The 20,905-nt window shown below is 45.5% G+C and overlaps 1 protein-coding gene across 5 annotated transcripts in view; it reads left to right on the top strand.

Annotated features, from left to right (window-relative positions):
• Nucleotides 1-8,237, top strand: part of PPP2R5C (protein phosphatase 2, regulatory subunit B', gamma) — a 142,628-nt gene extending 134,391 nt beyond the window's left edge. For all 5 annotated transcript variants that reach the window (XM_012647076.1, XM_012647075.1, XM_012647079.1 and 2 more), the window contains one exon: nt 5,889-8,237. In XM_012647076.1, coding sequence (XP_012502530.1) covers nt 5,889-6,020 — 132 coding nt within the window. In that variant the 3' untranslated portion in view covers nt 6,021-8,237. The remainder of the gene's footprint in view (nt 1-5,888) is intronic.
• The last annotated feature ends 12,668 nt before the right edge of the window (nt 8,238-20,905 follow it).

Raw genomic sequence — 20,905 nt, 5'->3', positions numbered from 1 at the left:
CCCCCCCGCCCCACTGTCTGTCTGTGCCTCTGTTGCGGGGCGGGCTCTGTCTGAAGACCTCTAGTGCTCTAGTGGTTTTGTTTCCATTGTTGTGGAAACAAATATTTAGTCACCACAGATTTAAAAAGAGCCTCCTGTTCCTCTTTTTACTAAACTGGAAATGTATACTCCCTATTTCAAATAACATGTAAACAGACGTAGGCCCAAGTGGGTGTGGGGACATTGGCCTTTCTCACTTAGAAACTTTAATCCCCTTTGACCAGTGAAGGAATTCCTAAAGACATCCCGCTCTAAAATCCTGAAGTGTAGAAAATGAGAGGGGCTGAAATCACCTCTGCTATGGCATACTGCGATGCTCTATGCAGACGGTTTACGATTCCTAGTGTCATTTGGGGCTCGGTGACACAGAGGGGTTTTTTTTAAATCTGTTTGTGTTTGATTCAAGTAAATCCTATCCCCACCTGATCAGACACGATGAGATGTTACCAAGAGCACAAGCTGCGCTGGCCCCAGGCAGCCACAAGCCACACTTGGCTACAGAGCACTTGAAGCGGGGCACATCTGAACCGGCTGTGCCGTCAGCGTAGAATGCCCACGAGTGTTCCAGCACTTAGTTTGAAGAGAAGAGTGTAAAAACATCTCATTCGTTTGATTTCAACAGCATTGATTATATGTTGAAATAATCACATTTTGGAAATGCAGGTTGAGTAGCCCTTATCCAAAATGCTTGGGACCAGCAGTGTTTTGGAATTCAGGTTTTTACAGATTTTGGAATATTTGCATACATATATTTACTAGTCTGAGAATCTCTGTTCCAAAAATTTGAAATCCACAATGTTCCAGTGGACATTTCCTTGGCACATCACGTCAGCAGTCAGAGACTTTCAGATTCTGGATCATGTTGGATTTTGAATTTTTGGATTAGGGATACTCAGCCTGTACTGGGTTAAAATGTATTGTTAAAATGAATGTCCCCCATTTGTTTTAACTGTTTCGATGTGACCACTAGAAGATTTGGAATTACATCGTGGCTGGCATTGTGCTTTGATTGGATGGCGCTGGTCAGGGTTCCTTCCTCATGGTGCTGTGCAAGGAAAGGGCTCTGGGTGCCAGCACCTGTGGTGGCCTTTTTTTTTTTGAGACAGTGCGTCACTCTGTTGCCCGGGCTGGAGTGCAGTGTCGCATCTTTGTAAGCTCACGCAACCTCAAACTCCTGGGCTCAAGCGATCCTCCTGCCTCAGCCTCCCAAGTAGCTGGGACTACAGGCATGCGCCACCATGCCCAGCTAATTTTTCTGTTTTTAGTAGAGACGGGGTCTTGCTCGTGCTCAGGCTGGTCTCAAACTCCTGACCTCAAGCGATCCTCCTGCCTCGGCCTTCCAGAGTGCTGGGATTACAGGCGTCAGCCACCGTGCCCGGCCGTGGTGCCCGGCCGTGGTTAACCATATTTATCTGCCTCTTCCTGCCCATGTGGTTCCTCAACTTACGTGAAGATGAACAATGTGAATGAATACATCTTTTAGCTCATCAAAGCTTGAAAATACTAAAAATACAGTGGAAAAAGCTCAGTGAACACTTTGTGAACATCAATAACTAGTTTTCTGTCTAATTCCATACTTTCCTCACAATATTCTTAGCAATGAATAGATTTCATCAAAAATATGAAAATCCGTATATTTTTCTCTATTCGTAGAGGTGTTAATGTCCCTCCTAGATATTTTTTTAACTTAGGAATTTAAGGTTACCTTTTTGATTATCATTTTGATTTTATGGCTTCAAATTTGCTAAAGACATGTGAGCTGACCTCAGTCCTGCAAACAGGCAGAAGGAAATCAAAATCAGTGTCTCTCCTGTGAGGAAGCCTGCCTTGGAATTTGTTAGTACACATTCATTTTTAAGACATTAGGCCAGGCTGGGCACAGTGGCTCACGCCTGTAATCCCAGCACTTTGGGAGGCCAGTGTGGGAAGATTGTATGAGGCCAGGAGTCCGAGACTAACATAGGCAACATAGTGAGACCCCCATTTTTACAAAAAATTAAGAAATTAGCCAGGTATGATGGTGCATGCCTACAATCCCAGGTACTCAGGAAGCTGAAGCAGGCAGATCACTTGAGCTCAGGAGTTCCAGGCCACAGTGAGCTGTGATCATACCACTGTACTCCAGACTGGGCAACAAGGAGAAGCCCTATCTCAAAAACAATTAAAATTTTAAAAAAAAATTTTTTAAAAAAGGCATTAGGCCACACAAAAATGAAAAGGAAGTTGATGGTTTATGAGCTAATTCTTACATTAAATATTTTAGGGTTGGGGAATTTTTCTTTTTTAATACATCCTTTGACTAGGTCAGAATTAAAACTAGGAAAAGAATAAACTATGCCCAAAATGTAATGAACCCAAAGGTTATGGACATATTTACAGTTTAGGTCATACTTTGAAGATCAAGAGTTTGGTGAAGAATGCAAACCAAAGTAGCATTCTCCTTTTGAGTAAAGCTGCCTTTGAAAGTTAGTGCCAGTGTTTGTATGACGCTCAGTGCCACGGAACCCTCCCAACTGGCTGACCTGTGCACTGCCCTTAGAAAGGGGCAAGTCCCCTCCCCGATCACCTGTATAGTGATGGGAGGAATCAGTCCTGCAGTCGTCTGCTCATTTAGTGCTAAATGCACTTGTAGACAGGCTAGTTCTTAGAGAACTCCTAGGTTCTGTGACAGGTGTCCCGTGTAATTGACTTAACAGTCATTCCCCCACCTTACCTTTAGATTGCTATGCTCATGGTCCTGGGGGGTGGGGGGAGGACAATGCCATTAGGATGTCAGTTCTCCCCAAATTAGCAAAATCTCAATTAAAATCCCAGCAAGCTCTTTTTTCTTCAAGAAATTGACGAGCTGATTCTAAAATTCATATGGAAAATCTGAGGACCCAGAATAGCCAAAACAACTCTGAAAGAGTAAAATTGAAAGACTTAACCCCATTTCAAGACTTACAGATTTCTGTGCATCAATCGAATGTCATTGAATCAGTTGAATTCAGTTGATACTCAACCTATCTAGATGAAGATATCTATGAAGTATAGTCTCTTAGGTGTAATATTTGAAAGGATAGACTCTTCTTAATTTGAAAATGTTTGGAATTGTCTTCCTCAAATTCCCAAAAACACTGTTGTTAAAACAAAAAGAAGGTACCAAGATACAGGAAAAATGTGCACAATTTGGTGACCAAATTGACATAAGTTATAGCTAAAAATTAAGCTTTTGGCTTCTGTATTTAGTTGTTTAAATAATTTCAGTGCCCCTTTAATTTTATTTTCAGCTAACTTTATTTTTCCAAGATAACTTTACATTTCTTTAGAATGATTTCATTGTTGGGCCAGGGTTGATGTGAGAGGTAGAGGATGGCAAGAGCGGAGCAGGGAGGAGACCCTGATCTGATGGAGTTAGCGGGCTGGATTTTTGTGGAGAAATTCAACTGTGTATATTTACCTGTCAGAACCATGATTCGGGTTTCCTTTGAGAAACTGGTATAACCCTATACAGAACATGTAGAGAAAACTAGTAAATTTCACGTGAATGACATTTATGTCAGAGACATTTAAAATGTTTACAATTCTCATTTTCGACAGTTGGTCGGCAGAAAAGCAGTGTCAGCCGTGCAAGTAAGGAAGGTGTAGAGAGACGGCAGGTGGGCAGTGCAGGTATTCCTTATTCGCCGCGTAGCGCGTACGGAAGGCTCTCTTCTCTAGGAAAGGAATCGACAAGTGAACGTGTGTACATGAAGTATTTTCCTTTTTTCCATGTCATTCCAGCTTGTGATGGTCAAGACAAAGTTAAAGAAACCTGGTCCCTTAAGAAATGTTGGTTATTTCTGCCCCAAATAAGTAGTAAAGTTTGAACTTACGCCTCTGTCAGGAAAACTCGCACAGTCCCGTACGCCCCGTCCCTGGTGTTCTTGCAGCACTTACGTTTATGTTTAGCCTCCCAGCCTGCCGCTGAGCCGCGGCTCGCGCCCCGTCTCCCAGCTCGCGTCTGTGCAGGGGCGTCTGCAGCGGTGCTTGGCCACCCTCCGTCTGTCCGCCACGCCAGCATGTGCGCCCTCACGTCCCCGCCTCCGGGCACCACTCACCTAGGCTCCATCAGCATGACGTCTCACCCTTGCTTTCCTGCCTCCTGGTTGTCTCGTTTTTCCCCTTGTGGTTGGTAAAATTATTCTCTGCTTCACACTCTGGTTTAAAACACCTGAGCAGAAAGGCCCAGACATGCCCACCAGTTTTCTGTCCTTTCAGAAGTCCTTGGGTCATGTTTGTGTTCTCAGTTTGCATTCACTGGTTGCAGCTCCAACGTTTTGCTATTGCTTTTTTCTATTAAAATGTTTCTTCTCCTTAGAGTGCCTATTTCAGCAATAGTTACATATCTTTCAAGTATAGAAAAATCTTGGTCTTCCTTTGCTTTGTTTTGTTTTACAGATCAGCGTAAAATGGGCACAAAATTCAGGGCAGAATTTCCCCTCTGAGTTTCTCGTGGGTTGAAAGCAGACGTGTTTTCCGTGCTAACGCACCCTTACAAGCACTGTGACTGGTGACAGACAGTCCCTAGGGGACTGTGACCTTTACCGTCTCCGAATGTGGGTGGCTCTCCTAAAGCCATCTCACACTGGTTTCCAGGAGAAACAAATCAGAAAGTCCTGCATTTACCATGAGTGAATGTTAATATTCAAATAACATTTCTAGAAATAATCCTAAAATGATGTCACACAGAATTCTTTTAAACCTTGACATTATTGATGTTTTCATAGATAAATTTACAAAGAACGCTTCTGAGAAATGCTTAGCTCTGCAAAACTTTTCATTTATGACTTCTGGAGGTCCTTGAATTTTTCATCAAAGCACAGGAAAGTGAATTTTACATACTGTACTGAAATCAGGCATCTGGAAACTATGAGAAATTGTTACACTTATGTTCCTTTTGTTGTCAAATGATAGACTTAAAACAAGTTTTCTCTGGTGGATGTACCACAAAAGGAACTTATTTTCTTTTAATACTGTCTTCTTTTTGATGGAGACACTAAACAGGAAGACTTGATTCTGGTTAAGGACATTTTATTCAAAAAGTTTCTAACCAATTGGCAATCTTCTGGTATATACAATCTTTTGGATGATTTAAATTGTTTTCTTTCAAAATACCAGTGTTAACACAGTGGGTCTAGTTTAAAACTGAATTATTTTACTACTATTCGCGGAATTGGATGCTTTTGGTGTGTCAACTCCCCATACCACGGTTCCCTTTTATTGCAGACACGGTTGTCTAAATTCTCCTGCAAAAATGGTGCTCACTTAATTTTTTTTTTTTTAAGTAAAACCAAATTTTCCAAAACCTCAGGAAGACAATGGATTGGAGAAAGAAGTATCTTTTTTTTTTTTAATTTGATGCAAGTTTTAGATCTCTTACTGGTTTTAAATCCAGTCTGCTTTTCATCCATTCTTTTTATTTACCTCCAAAGGAAATGTCTACTTTCTGAAATGTTTCTGTAATAGATAAGGCCATAAAATGGCTTTGGTAACATTTTATGAAATAGGGTATTTATGAGATTTACTAAAAGTGAATTCTGCAAAATAGAGGTACTGAGCGCTCTGTGCAAACACTACGCAGTTTAGAAGACCAAAATGCCGATGTTGTACACACAGTCCTTCACACTAATTGATGGTTTTTAATAGACGAGATATTTTTGGTGAATTACGACGATAAGAAACATGCCCTTTCCTGGTGGCCAGTGAAACTTTAGCATGTGGGTGATGCACGTTTGCCTTGTAATTATGCTTTGACTTCTAATGTAGAAGTGAGCTCGCTTTTCACATCACTTAGTTTGTGGCCAACTCCATTGCCTTTTTAATTCCAGGCACAGAAAGATCCGAAGAAGGACCGTCCTCTTGCACGCCGCAAGTCCGAGCTGCCTCAGGATCCCCACACCAAGAAAGCCTTGGAAGCTCACTGCAGAGCCGACGAGCTGGTCTCCCCGGACGGACGCTAGCCTCCGGAGCGCCTCGCCGGGCTGGCCGCCTCTCCCTCTCTGGATTCTGTAGAAAACACATACTTTTGTGCCATACCAATCAGTTACACTCAAAGTCAAAGCTTTCTTCGACCCCGTTGTAGGCAATAACGTACGTCCGCCTCAGCTCGAGATTAGGAGTTCAAACAATGGTGACTTCTCAGACCCCGCTGGCAGAGCCGTGGGTTGATGACGGTGTCCTCACGGTGTCGTCACCACCCAGCGTAGTCCTAAATAAGACTGTTGCACAAAATCAGAGCTATAGGAAAGCACCCTGCTCCTCATCTTCATGTTCTACCCAAATGGAATTTGTGGTCCTTTAAAATAGGTGGTTCTATGATAATATCAATGTTTTTCAAATCCAAGGAACACTTTAAAAAATATTACCTATTTTTTAAGACTTTACAACCTTTGAAATTGTTTCCATGTGATTGTTACGCCAGCAGGTTTTGTTTGTTTGTTTTTTTAATCTCACTGACATGGCTCTTTCCTTTCATGTTCTAACACACGTGCTGGAAAAAGTGACACGACAATCCTCGGCCGCTGGTCTCTTCTAAGGTGTTTCTTCACTTTGATTAATGACATGTGCACCCTGCCGCCTCCTCTTACGTGTACCTAAAGCCATATTTCCAAGACTGTGGTACAGCACTGGGTTTCCAGGAGTGAGCTCATAGAACAAATTTATTTTAAAAGAGCTTCCTCCGTCTACCTTAAATGAAATTGGAATTTAAAAATTATGTGTTCATATTTTTATTGGGGGATTTTTTTCATCTACTTACACATCGTTACCCTTCAATAAGACTTTTGAATTAATGAAATTACAGTCTCTAAGAATTCCATGTTCTGTAGAAAGTTAGAATGAGATGGTTTTGAGCTAAGGCAGTTCTTGGCCTCTTGCAGACTGCAGCTGCCTCTGGGCATAAAGTAGCAAAAACGACATCGTACGTGCCGGGCAGTGCCACCGCGTTTGTGTATTGCTGTCACGTGGCTCTAAGAGCTTAGAGGAAGCCCCAGTGAGGGTGACGTTAAGTGAATCTCTGATGACAGGAGCACACGTTATCAGCACCTCATAAGGAAAACACAATGTCTGAGTTTTCATCGGTCTCCAAATGCTGCCATGTATTCACAGACTTTCTTGCATGTCCTGAGCTTTTGTTTTAGATGGAACAGCACGAGGAGAAAAATCTTTACACTTAGCGCTTTGTCTACTCTTTATTTCTCTCAGGGTGGCCAGTATTTTGACTTATTTATCCTGCTTGAAAGTTACTTGAGATGTGTACTGCTATTCTAAACCAGTGATTCTAGTTTCTTTCGTCTCTGGCATAAGATTATATAACTTAATGTTAAGTGTCTTGATGCATAAAGACAAAATGTGGCTTCTTTTAGGATCTGTTTTTTAATCAAGGTCTCGAGTCTCCATTAAAAGATTGTGAAAAGCAGACATTGTTCCTTGTGCAGCTGTGGTGCCGCTGCCAACTGGTGTCATTTAAGTCCATCGACAATGTTTATTTCCTTGTGTCTTGGAGGAAAATCTGGGGGGAGGGGTTTCTTGTGTTGAGAACAAGGCGAGTCCGCAGTTACAGGTCGCCCCGGCAGGAGTGGACGAGTCCACTCTGGGAGAAGAACACTTCCTGAGAAACTTGACAAGTATCTATCCATTTACCATTATGAAATCTATAATTTAAAAAAAAGTTTAGATGCCTTCTCCTCTTGAGGGAAAAAGGGTGCTTTTTATTGTATAAAGCAGCGTCTTATGTATTTTGATATATACCATTGTTTGAACTTCCGTCTTTAGCTGATAGATTCTCAGACATCCTTGATTTTGGATGTTCAGTATGTTTGTGAGAGAGATTTCTGGGAAGACTCTCTTTTTGCCCTCGGGAAGAAGCAAAATATCAATGTTTGGGTGATTGTGTAAAGTTCAATGTATAAGAACATCTTTTTGTCTAGGTTTTATTTCTGCTCTTTATTGAAGACAAACACTCACCAAAAAAAAAAGTTTTGAGAGAAACAGATTTTCTTTGGCAAGAGTATTACTTAATATTTTGGCCTATTAAAGTTTCCCTAGTTAGTACTCGGATTCCCTGTGCTAATTGTTCAACTTATGTAATATTATATAGATACACTGTTTATTCTGTACCAAACTGATTTCAAAAGTACTACATTGAAAATAAACTGGTGACTGTTTTTCTTCATAAAGTTCTGCGTTTGGCATCTTTACTCTTTCCAAAATGTATCTGTACATCAGAAATGTCACAATTCTGAGTGTCTTTTTAGTGTGGCTTTAGTATGGCTTCCTTTTAATATTGTACATACATTGTATCTTTGTTTTATGGTAATAAGTAATAAAAATGTAGACTTCATATTTTGTACAAAATGTCCTATGTACAGAATAAAAAAGTTCATAGAAACAGCAAAAGTAGGTAAGTGGCACAATTATTTTTCTTTAGAAAATAATCTGTAACTTTATGCTTTAGTGAAATGTTAAGTACCTACATATTTTTTAACATTTTGTAATTCAAAACTTTTTGTTTTGACATTGTTTATGAAGAGAAACTTCATACACTTGCCATTTAATATGCTCTTTTATCTAATTTAAAAAAGAATCTCTACAAAATGGTGTATTATATGGACTAAATAAAGAACGTGTGGATTTTATTGCTCATCATGAAACTAAATTTAGCCATGGAGTTGGGCAAGCTGGTTCCGACCTTCTCAGGTCACCGTTAGGTCACTGGGCTGAGGACAGAGGCAGGTGTCCCTCATCCAGCCACCTTGAGTGCCCGTGTGCGTCAGCTGCTGGTCACGCTTCCCAAAGCTAATTCTGTAAGCTAATTTTTTACTTTAGTGGAAAAAGCAGAAGGGACTTTTTATAGACCACCTCTCATTCTTTTTTCTGAGTAAGCACTTGTGAGTCAGAATACAATTTATAGAAATTGAATTATTTGAGCCCTAATTATGTTTAAAAAAATTCTTGAAGAGAAATTAACATCTTGAAAATAGAATTGTTGAGAATATGAATTTGGGATCCTAGTTGATTCACCTCCTTAATGGAGAGATCATTACCCTCGCTGGTGCTCTTGCTGAAAAGTCCGTGAAAATAGAACTAGAATAAAGTTTTGTTTCCTCACGTCATTACTATACCTCACCTTGCACATTGGCATTTGATCACCGTGCCAGCAGGTGTGCACGGGTAAGCTCTGTGGGTGGTCTCTGAGACCCCTTCTCACTCAGAAACCCAGAAGCCACTTGCTGGAGCTCCAGGCAGACGGCAGGCCTGGGGCCTCCTGGGGTGTCTCCGCTGGTGTCTCAGCCTAAGTATCTGGTAACTTTGGATATTTTAAAGGACCACAGCTGCTCAAATCGCTGTTTCCTCGACCAGACCTCTGCATTCCTTGTCTCCCATATTGAAATTGGTGAAGCTGTGATGTTTAGTGACTTCCTACAGTACAAGAATTCTTGAGAGAACTTAACTAAATAGAAGCATGCTATGATTTAAATCCAGCTACGTGCTGCGCTTAGGATAGCAAGAGGCCTAAAAGCAAAACTAAACTGGCTTTGTGTCTCCTTCCATGAGAATTGGTGTCACCCTGTAGCAGGAGTGATGACTAGAACCAGTATTTCTTACCACTACCTTTAAGCCAGGGGTGTTGGGGGTGTCTCGAGTCCCTGGGTTAATTAATTCTCACAACCCACCAAAATACTTGCCACCATTATACTCATTCACAAATAAGGAAACTGAGGCACGCAAAGGTTAAGTCACTTGCCCAAGGTCATACAAGTGCAGAGTGGAGCCAGGCTTCAACACAAGCAGTGTGGCCCGAGATCCAAGAGCCCCACCACCGGATTACACGGCAGAAACACCTTCTCGACAGGCAGCGTTACGGACATCCGGGAGCTGGGGAGCGCGTGCTCACCGCCACGCGGGCCGTGGGAAGACCCCGGGCCCTGCAGGCGCCCGGGTGACCATGAGCACGTGATGGGCCCAGGTCTGCTCTTCTCAACTGTTACCAAGTGGAGACACACAGAGAACCTCAGAAATCACAGTCCTCAGAAGCTGTTGTTTTTATGTAAATTCAGATTTTGTAATACTTTTAACTTTGTAGAAAAACAAACATGCCAAATTTCAGCACGTTGGAGGCCACCAACACATTAGCCTCTGTTCTCATTAAATTTATGTTGCTGATATGAACCTATAAAATCATCAAAATTCAGCTCTTATTTAATATGTGGTTTTATATAAGATTCTCTTTGGAAAATTATGGGTTCCACTACCAAAAACTCTGAAATCCACTAAGCTTAATTTAACTCTTTTTTTAGAGAAGGCATTCATTCGTCCTAGAGGTAAAAGGATGGGCCACAACTGGTTTGAAGCTAAGTGCCCCCTGCGCCCCACATTCTGTCTCTCTGAAGTCTTTTGCTTCTTACAAAAGCATTAAGTAAATCCCACAGAACTTTGGTGGAAAGTAAAAACAACCTATAATTCATATTTTTCTACCCCCAGGTTTACCTGATCACATCCAGCTCAGGGTAGTTAACCTACTTTACTCTTGTGGGGCTTTTAGAAATACATAGTTAAATAAAAGCTGGGGCTGAACTCTGAACTGGGCTTTATCATTTGTGTATTTTTATAGGATGATGTATAATAAACTGATTATTAGCCCAGGAATTTTTTGACCCATCTTCTTAATTCCCATAATAAAAGCAGCCAGTAACAAACTTTTGGTGAACATTCAGCACAGCTGTGGTTGGAAGACAACAGCAGGGGAGGAATGAGGTTTGCACCCCGGGGAGCCAGGTCGAGGTACCGGGGAGCCCCTGTGATGATATACAGGGATAGCTCCTCTCTGGGGTCTGCGTCCCGGCAGGGTCTGATTCTCTCTCTCCCTCTCTCTCTCTCTCTCTCTCTCTCTCTCTGTCTCTCACACACACACACACGTGCATGCGCGAGAGGTGGAGTGGATTAGAGGGGCGTGCAGTGAAGCAGGGCGGGTCCTGGCGGTGAAGTGAGATGCTGAGAAGTCGGTCTGAGGCTGATTTCCTCTCCCTCAGGTGTGTAACCTCATCAGTCTTCATTTCCATCCCCAAAATGCATCTTGTAAAAATCTGCCTCAGGTTGTAAAGTTTAAGGGCACCTCTAGCCAGAGACTGCGCCTGATGCGTTGGGACCCGTGCTCAGCCTCCTGCTGAATCTTCTACAGGGTTCTCTGCTGGAGCCCAAGGCCCTGGGGTGGTTGTGAGCCAAAGCTAAAGGGAGGCAGATGAACGGATTCACGGAACCTGTTCACCACAGATTTCTAATTAGAGGGTGTTTAGGTGCCTATGAAAATGGGTCCTCAACCAAGGAGTGATCCTGAGAGTGAGCGAGCGCCTGCCCAAGGGTTGCAGCCAGAGCAGGGGCGCCTCCTGCAAGCAAAACGTCGGGCAGCACAGAGCCCACGGCGTCCAGGCCGACCAGGGGCTGCGTCAAGGGACTGGTCTTGAGCCAAAAGCAAACAGTAATATATCTAGTGTTACTATGGAATAAATCGTTTCAAGGCTGTCAACCAATTGGGTCCTTTTTCACCCACTGTGCAGAAAAGAGCCAATGATCTGAGACAGCGGGGAGCAGCTAAGAGAGAGTTTAATAGTCATTTGGCAGCGGAACATGGAGACGGGAGAAATTTCTCAAATCCGCCTCCCCTAGAAGCTGCAGGCTGGGATTTTAGGGGAATTTGGTGGGCAGGGGGCTCGGGAATTGGCATTGCTGATTGGTTGGGTCAGGGGTGAAATCACGGGGATGTGGACCCTGCATTCACGTGCTGAGTCGGTTCCTCAGCGGGGCCGTAGGACCGATTGAGTCAGTCCCACCGCAGTCCCACTGACTCAGTCTGTGGCAGCGGCCCATAGGGATGCAGGCTCTGGAAAACATCTTAAAAGGCAGCCTTAGGTTTCACGATAGAGCTGTTATCTACGGAAGCGATTAAGGGACGTTACACACCTGTGACCAGACTCCTAAGCAGTGAGACATTATAGGGAAGCAGGCCAGGGGCAGAGCTGGATATTGTTAACTATGGCTGTACCTCGCAAAGCTTAGACCTCTAGCCAAGTTTTAAGCCCTTGGCTTCAGTTGATTTTATAGGGATGGTTTCAAGACCACCTTTTTTTCAGCGTCAGAGTCCAGATAATTCTATAGTGAATTTTTTTGCTAGGAAAAGTAGAGGGTCCTTCTTGCAGAATTGTTTCTTCGGGGGTTGCAAAAAGACTGGAATAAAAAGCCTGCCACATAGAATGCAATAATAGTTAAAGCCCCACAGGGCAGAGCAGGTTGTGGGAGACCAGCGAGAAGGGCAGAGATGAGGAACGGCTAACCAGGAGCCCACCTGGGCCTCCTGAGACTCAGCAGAAGGGACGCTGCAAAGGTCAGAAGTCCCCAACCACCCTCGGGTTGAAGAGTTCCCCAGAAGGACTCAGAGGTGAGTAACTGTTATACTAAGGGTCACAACTGATGACAGTGAAAGGACACAGCTGAACGCCTGGGGCAAGGTCATGGGGAGGGACGGGGCTGAGGCTCAGAGCTGCCAGGTGTCTTCTCCCAGTGAGATCATGCCGCGGTGCTGGCTTCTCCCGCGACAGTGTGCGGTGGCACACACGGAGCATTGCCACCCAGGGAAGCTCACCCAAGCTTCTCTGAAATGTATAAAACCAAACTGTAACCCAACCACAGTGAGACCACTTGCTCAAGGATTCTTGGGCATGGCTCTCCAGGCCATAGTACCACATATTCAGCTCAGAATAAACCTCTTTATTTTACAGAGTTTGGGTTCTTTTTCACTGACACATGGAAGAATGAATGAAAAAATGTTCAGGCAGAGAGATCATGATCCCAGTAGGGAGACGTGCAATCAAAAGTTGTACGCAAATAATAGCAAGTATTCCTGTAAAAGCACGTTGAGGTGTCTGCAGATGGTAATTGAAAGAAACAGGATATTCGCTTTTGTCTAATAAGTGCCTTTGGACATCTGCCCCAGGCCCTGTACTGATGACAAAGAGCACACAGACGAAACAAGTAGGGCCCCCCAGTCCTGTGACGGTACCCAGCATTTAAGTCTGATGAGTCACGCACGCGACCCACAAATCCACGGAAGCACCTACACAGCCTACACACTGCATGTAATTTGAAGGGGGGCGGGGGTTGGTCACAGCCCCCAGAGGCCAGCCATGGGCCCCAGCTCAAGTATCCCCAGTACATGTGGAACGATAAAAATGAAATCAGTGCCTGGAGTGCAAGTCAGGCCGTGGCAGAAATGAGAAAGAAGCCGGGAGCTTCAGAGGCAGTCGCGAGGACAGGGCTTCAGAGGCAGGGAGGGGACGACGGTGGAAGGTCCTGGGCCCACGTTAAGAAGTCTGACATATTCGGGCAACAAAGACCTGGTAACAAGCTTTCAGGGAGACCAAACCCCTAACCTCAGGGCCGGCTCAGAAAGATGACGCAAGCAATGCGCGAAGCTGCGCCAACAAGCAACTACCTTGCCTGTGCCCGGTGCATTGTGGGGTCTAGAAGCACCTGATGGATGCCCAATATCGCGAGAGAGCGAGATTCACGCCGAACACAGAGACGAGGGCAGGAACAGCCTGACACAGCATCCCTCCTCGGAGCAAGCGTCCCGCCCCCTAGCCTGAATGGGCCAATCAAAATGCGTTTGTTTCCGGGCCTCTGGGATTGGTCCGAGGACGCACATGACCGAAGAGGATTGCAGAGCACGTGACCGAACAGACCCGGGTCTCGTGACCAAGCGTGTGTTGTAGCAGAGCGGGGGTTTTAAGTGCGGCGAAGGGACTTAGACCAAGCCTGGGATTCAGGACTGCAGGGAAGCGGCACAGCGAAGCTGGCGGGCTTCCCGTCGGACCGGCCCTCTGCACGGGACACCGGCAAGGCGGTTGCGTCACTTGCCAAGTAAAGAGGCCGACTCGGTGTTCCTATCGGAGTGACTTGGAGTGAGTTACTGTTTGGGTCTCAGGTTCCTTTCCCGTGAAATGGACACAGTGTTGACCGCAGAACAACGTTGCCCCGAGGCTTACGTGAGGCAGGGTGCCTGCAATGCGCTGCCCACTGCGAAGCGGGCGGTGGCCTCGCGGGACGGAGCGGCCCGGGCGGCGGGCACCCGCTCCATCTGCTCGCAAAGCTGGCCGCGGGTCGGGTTGGCACGCCTCCGCCAAGGGGGTATGTGGTCGGCCTGCACTCACTAGGTGGGGCCCACTTGATTTCTGTCATTCTTGCAACAGAAGTGAGGGATCTAAAGTGTCTGCGAGGACTGTAGGCGAGGAGAGGCTTGGCTCAGCCCGCACAGCCTGGAGTGGGAGAATCAGGGCTGTACCCTGCTTGATCTACAGACCCTCCGCCAGGTGGCTCTTGTAGCTTGAGAAGCGGGGGTGGGCAAGCCAGTTGGGAGCACCCACTCTCTCCGTGCACCGCCGACCCACGCAAGCCTCCACGACACCCATTTCCCACTGCTTCCCGCCCAAGACAACTGGTGACCCTGGAGGATGGAGCCTGCGCTTCCCAGGCTCCCCTCTTCACAGCGTCAGAGCTGCTTGGGTTCTTAATCCCTTTATGCTAAGGGCAAGAGGGCCGCGGGCCGGAACCAGGAAAAGCTGCCAAACAGGGAGAAGCTGGAAGCCAGAACCGGAAGGAGGAGGCGAAAATGGGCAAAGGCCTAAAGAGAAACAACTCCTCACCTTTAGGCTTAGTTCATTTAATTCAACAAATATCCATTGGACACCTGCTGGGTACCAGGCACTTTTCTAGGCACTGGACATATAGAATTAAACAAAAAAGTCAAAAATCCCTGCCCTGGTAGAACTTAGCTTCTAGTATGTAGAGACAATAAACAATATTTTTAAAAATCCATATTATGTTGAAGTAAATACGTGCTACAGGGAAAAAATAAAACTGGAAAGAGGAGTAGGAATCGTATGAGGAGAGAAATTTACATAAGGGGCAAGGGAGGCTTTACTCAGAAGGTGACTTCGAAGTGAGGGAAGAGCATTGCAGGCCAAGGGCACAGCATATGCACGGGCCTTGGGGTGGGAGCTGTTGATCATGCAGTGGAGTGAGTGTGGGTTTGAATTGTAGGTGATGGCCAGACAGGTAACAGTGGCCACTGAAAGGACTGTGAGTGATATAAAGCCACTGCAGGATTCCAAGGACTGACCAGGTCTGCCCTGCATTGTAGCAGGACACTCTGCTGCTGTGTTGAGATTGAACTCGCACAGGCCAAGGCGACAGCTCGGAGGCCAGTTAGGGGGATGTGGAGATAACGCATTCAGAGTTGAGGGTGGCTCGGACCACAGTGGATATTCTGAAGGTAGGATCGGATGGATATCAGGTCCAGGTCAGGAGCCACAGACCCGCTGTGCTGGAAACCTAACTTTATTCCTCTTCATAAAGGTACTTGCATTTCGTTTCCACTTCAGTCTTCCATTCCACAGAGTGATGGAAACTCGGTCGCAGTCATCCGGGACCCCACCCTTCAGTTCCGGGGGTTGTGGTGGCAAGTCGTGGTGGGTCGGGGTGGAACTGGTCTCCACTGACCCCGTCCATCTGCACTGGCATGTGCAGAGGCCACCTGACTCCAGTCTGGTCCACATGGGGCTTGTCCCACTCCCTGGCCCGCTTTGGAGCTGAGGAAACATGCGGCTCCTCTGAACCTGCCAGATGGCCTCAGGCCTCCTGCCCGGACAGCGCCTGGTAGCCTGTCCACCATTCTCTCTGAGCTGGATCCCCTGGCCCCCACCCCAGGGCAAGAAGGAGCTATGCCCTTTGCCCCGTAAACCCCAAACTGCAGGGTCTGTCTTCCTGTGCGTTGTTCCCAGTTCAGCTCTCTGAGCTCCGAGGCTGCCACACGAGGTTGTGCAGGTGCTTAGGTGGCCAGTGGTGTGAAGTTACCACACTGTGTCCTGGCTTGGGGCTGCATACAAAGGAGTGGAGAGGCGCCTTTTCCTAATTTCCGTAAAGACAGCCGCTGAGCCGCCATGGGTCCTGTGTGTTCACCAATTACAAGATCTTGTAACTCAGAATCACCTCTGGAAAGTCAAAGCAAACATTTGACTCTTACTCTTCTACGTCATTAACAATTCTTCCTAAAGGGAACAGGCTAGCCGCCTGAATGAGCAGAGGTTTAGAGGGGAAAGCACACTGGTAAATAAATAAAATACTATCCTCTTTATTTGCTGGGAAGTCCCTCTGAAAGGGAAGGAATGTTGTACCCTACCACGGCACCCATGACTGGGCCCCGAGAGGCTCACCAGTGACAGTTTAGGTTAGAGGTTTCAGGGGGGCCACACCTGTCACTGCTGTCCCCAGTCCTGAAGGGGAGCTGTATTTCCGTCACCAGACCGGCGTCTGGAAACCTGGTGCTTCAGGTCTCAACAGGCCGTGGTCTTCTGGGAGCATAATTAGGAAGCTGGAACTATCAGCCCAGAGATGTGATTATCACAGCCCAGGAGGGGCCTTCACGGTCACTTCAGAGCCCCTTTCCCCGAGTCTGGAAGCCGCCCGCCAACCCTGTCGGGACCGGGGCGTCCGATCCCGGGGATGAGCGGCTCGCTGACCAATGTGTCATTAGAACATCCTCCCCACTTCGCTTTCTTTTTTTAATAGGCGTTATTTTTTAGAACAGTTTTAGATTTACAGAAAAATTGAGTACAGCAGTCCCATATACCACCCCCCACACACAGTTTCTTTTATTAACATCTTACATTCATGTGATATATTTGCTACAATTAATGAGATGATACATTATTAACTAGAGTCCATAGTTTCTTCGGATTTTCTTAGTTTTTCCTTTCTCTGTTCCAGGATCCCATGCAGGACACTACATCACATTTGGCGTCCACCTCGCTGTTTTCATTACGAAGGTGCAGTATTGAGAGAGGAGGTCAAAGAAGCACGTGTTTGCTCAATTTTTCCTTAGCTGTATGTCTCTGAGTAAATGCTAGGGATGGCTGCAGCTGCGGGCGGCTGGATTTTGGTGTTCTGCCTGACAGTGACAGCTGAGTGGGTGCTGGGTCCTTGCCTAAGTCGGGACACAGGGGAGGGCCTTACATTTTTTGAGTAAGGTTCATCCTCAGATCCATCAGGGATCAGTGCCTACGGGGCTGCAGCCACATCACCGTTACTATTACTAATAAAAATAAGGTTAACAAGAAGCCTGAGGGCCAGGTGTGGTGGCTCATGCCTGTAATCCCAGCACTTTGGGAGGTCAAGGTGGGAGAATCGCTTGAGGCTAGAAATTAGAGAACAGTCTGGGCAACATAGCTAGACCCCCATTGCTACAAACAAAAATTAGCTGGGCATAGTGGTGTGCGCCTGTACTTGGGAGGCTGAGGCAGGAGGATCACTTTAGCCCAGGAATTGGAGGTTGCAGTGAGCTGTGATCACACCCCTCACTGCAGCCTGGGCAACAGAGCAAGACCCCATCTCATTTATTCCTCACCCAGCCCCAGGGGCAGGTACACTCATTAGCTTCATGTAAAGAAGGGAAACGTGGCATAGAGAGGTTAAGGGACTTGCCGAAGATCACACAGCTGGTAGTGGCAGCACCAGGATCCCTCCAGAACCAGGGTACTCTCTCACCACCCACCGCGGTGCCAACAAAACACCCTAAACTCCTCCAAAGCCATCTTTTTTTTTTTTTTTGAGACAGAGTCTTACTCTATTGCCCTGAGTAGAGTGCCGTGGTGTCAGCCTAGCTCACAGCAACCTCAAACTCCTGGGCTCAAGTGATCCTCCTACCTCAGCCTCCCGAGTAGCTGGGACTACAGGCAAGAGCCACCATGCCCGGTGAATTTTTTGTTTCTGTTTTTAGTTGCTCAGATGATTATTTCTATTTTTTGTAGAGACAGGGTCTCACTCTTGCTCAGGCTGGTCTCCAACTACTGACCTCAAGCTATCCTCCCGCCTTGGCCTCCCGGAGTGCTAGAATTACAGGCGTGAGCCACTGCGCCCGGCCGGTGCCCTAAGTTGTATGATGAGGAGGACTGTTCGAGCTACTCCTAAGTCTTTTTTTAAAAATTGTTATTAATAAATACCTGTAACATAAAATTTACCACCTAACCACTCCTGAGCGTACAATTCTATGGCATGCGTACATCCACACCATTGTAAAACTATGGACCACTTCATGAACTTGTGTGTCAGCCAAGGGGCCATGCTCAGGGGCCATGCTCACCTCCTCTGTACGGGTCCCGTTCTAGTGTACGGGCTGCGGAGTCAAGCACTCCTGATAAGATTTGTTCACAGAAATAAAGCACTTTAATTGTTAATGTTTCTAATGTTTTAAGTTAGTGTTCTAAATAAATATTCACTTTACCATTTTTTATTTCTCTATATATTTATAGAGTTTTTAATGTTTCAAAGGTTGTAGAACAATCAAAATGTTCCCACTGATTATTTTTTCTTATTAAGACTAAATTCATATAACATAGAGTTTGCCATTCTGACCATTTTAAGTGTACAATTTTTTTTTTTTTTTTTGAGACACATCTTGCTGTGTTACCCAGGCTAGAGTGCAGTGGCGTTGTCATAGTTCACTGCAACCTAAACTCCTGGGCTCAAGCGACCCTCCTGCCTTAGCCTCCAGAGTAGCTGGGGCTGCAGGAACACACCACCATGCCTGGCTAATTTTTTTTTTTTTTTTGTAAAGATGGAGTCTTGCTACTACTCAGGCTGGTCTTGAACTCCTGGGCTCAAGCGATCCTTCCACCTGGGCCTCCCAAAGTTCTGGGTTTACAGGCGTGAGCCACTGCACCCAGGCTTAAGTGTACAATAGATTTTAGTATCTTCTCAGTGTTGTACGACCATCACCACTTGTTGATTATTAAGATTGCTTTGCATGATTTCCACTCGTGCGTTTGTTTTTTAAAGTCCCACACTGCTGTGCAATGCAAGGACCTGCTGTACTTCAGAATATTACCCATCACATAAATGATCAGCCCAGTCATTCGTTCCTACAACAGCAGGTGGTGTGGAGTTCTGGTCCCAGGCTGGGAGTCTTGGCTGCTCTTCAGCGAGGTATGTGACCCCTCTGAGACTTGGTTTTCTGGGTGACAAACTAGGGATGATCATCCATATGTCCATTCAGAAATATTTACTGAGGCCTGGATCTGTGCCGAGCCCTGTTCTAGGAATGAGGGACACGAGATCTTGGGCTTCCAGAGGGCTAAGGGGGGCCTCGACTCCCAGCAAAATGCACCCGGTAGGTGCTCCCTGTGCCCACGAAATAGAAACTCAAGTGACAAGAAGAAGCCAGCTGCGGGACAGTCTGGAGAATGTGTTCCAGGCATCTGCTCTCAAGAAAGCCCCTTCACAAATGTAAGGGCTGTATAGCTGCTTTGACTATGTTTGTTATTAATATTAAGTAGCAGTTCAAGATTTCTTACTTTTACCTGAGTTTCCCCAAGTTCAATCCACCCTTCCTTCAACCTGCCAGTCTCCTTGCAACATCTTCCCACACAGTTCACCCAGTCACCAAACAAGCTGCTTGTACATTCGAGTTAGGGTAATGCCTTATCAATCATTCGGGATGGATCATTAATAACAAAACATTGGTTAAAGCTGGGAATTATAAAATGATAATATTGGAGAGTCTGCTCCCTTAAATGATTGATTTAGCTTAAAATATGTAAAAGAAATATAATACACATATAAATAAAAGAATATTCATTCACTTGCCAATTATACCAGATACAGAGCTGCTTTCAACCTCCATTTCACCCACTTTGTATTTTGAGAAAACGATTTATATTTCCCAGACTCTTCTATCACTCAGGTTCTGCTAGAAATTAGGTTTGGCCAATCAGACGCACCCACGCAAGCCTTGGACAGTGATCTTTCTAGACATGAGGTGGACAAGTAGGCTCTGGCAGACGTGTGCATTGCCAGTGGTTGGACCTGCGTCCTGCTGCCTGATTGCCTGCTTTGTGGTGTGGGTGACTACAGGAGCAGTCCCCTGACATCCAGGTGACAGCAGCAGCAGCAGCAGGGAGGCCTTGAAGCACAGGTCCAGGTGCAGCCCCTGATGCCTGCCCAGCCAGCCCTTCCAGTAGTTCTGTAAGCATATAATTCCCTATATTAAATCCCTTTCTACTAGAAATACCTAGAGTGGCTCATTTCCTGCCCTGAATGCTGAATGACCCAACAAGCTTTTTTTAATATAAGGCCAAAGCCTTTTATTTCGAAATGAGTCCACTGATCCAAATACCACATCATCCTTGACACACGACCCATTCAGCCATGCTATAGCATGTGTAATGTTCAGTCTTGGCTTCTTTAAAGTGGAGTGAGAACTAAAGGACACTACAGGAGCCACCCGTGTGAAGAATCCTTCTAAATGTTTATGATTCCCCCAGTATCTTTAGTCGTCTGACTCAAATGTAATCAAACAGCATATTTTAGTGACCTGCCTTTATCCAGTCCCTCCAAAGCTCTCCACTCAGTTTTCATGAAAACAACTCTTTTTATATTTATATTTCACTGATTCACAGGAAATTGAATTAAATTACATAATTACAACAAGTACACTGGCAAAAACTGGAAATACAGTGACTCTTGATTAACATGAAATAGAGTAATTATGTCAGGTGATTCAAAAGGAATTGTACACTTTTAAAAAGTTGTCATTAAGTTCACAAACATACATTTCTAACATTGTATTATTGAAATGTTCGAACATACGGTAGAGTTGAAAAAATTTTTTTTTTGAGACAGGGTCTTGCTCTGTCTGCTGGTCTAGAGTGCAGTGGCATCATCACAGCTCACTGCAGCCTCAAACTCCTGGGCTCAAGCAATCCTCCTGCCTCAGCCTCCCAAGTAGCTGGGACTACAG

This window comes from Propithecus coquereli, unplaced genomic scaffold (genome assembly GCF_000956105.1).
Source record: "Propithecus coquereli isolate 6110/MARCELLA unplaced genomic scaffold, Pcoq_1.0 Scaffold256, whole genome shotgun sequence".
Lineage (NCBI taxonomy): Eukaryota > Metazoa > Chordata > Mammalia > Primates > Indriidae > Propithecus > Propithecus coquereli.
This window is presented reverse-complemented; position numbering and strand designations above follow the sequence as displayed.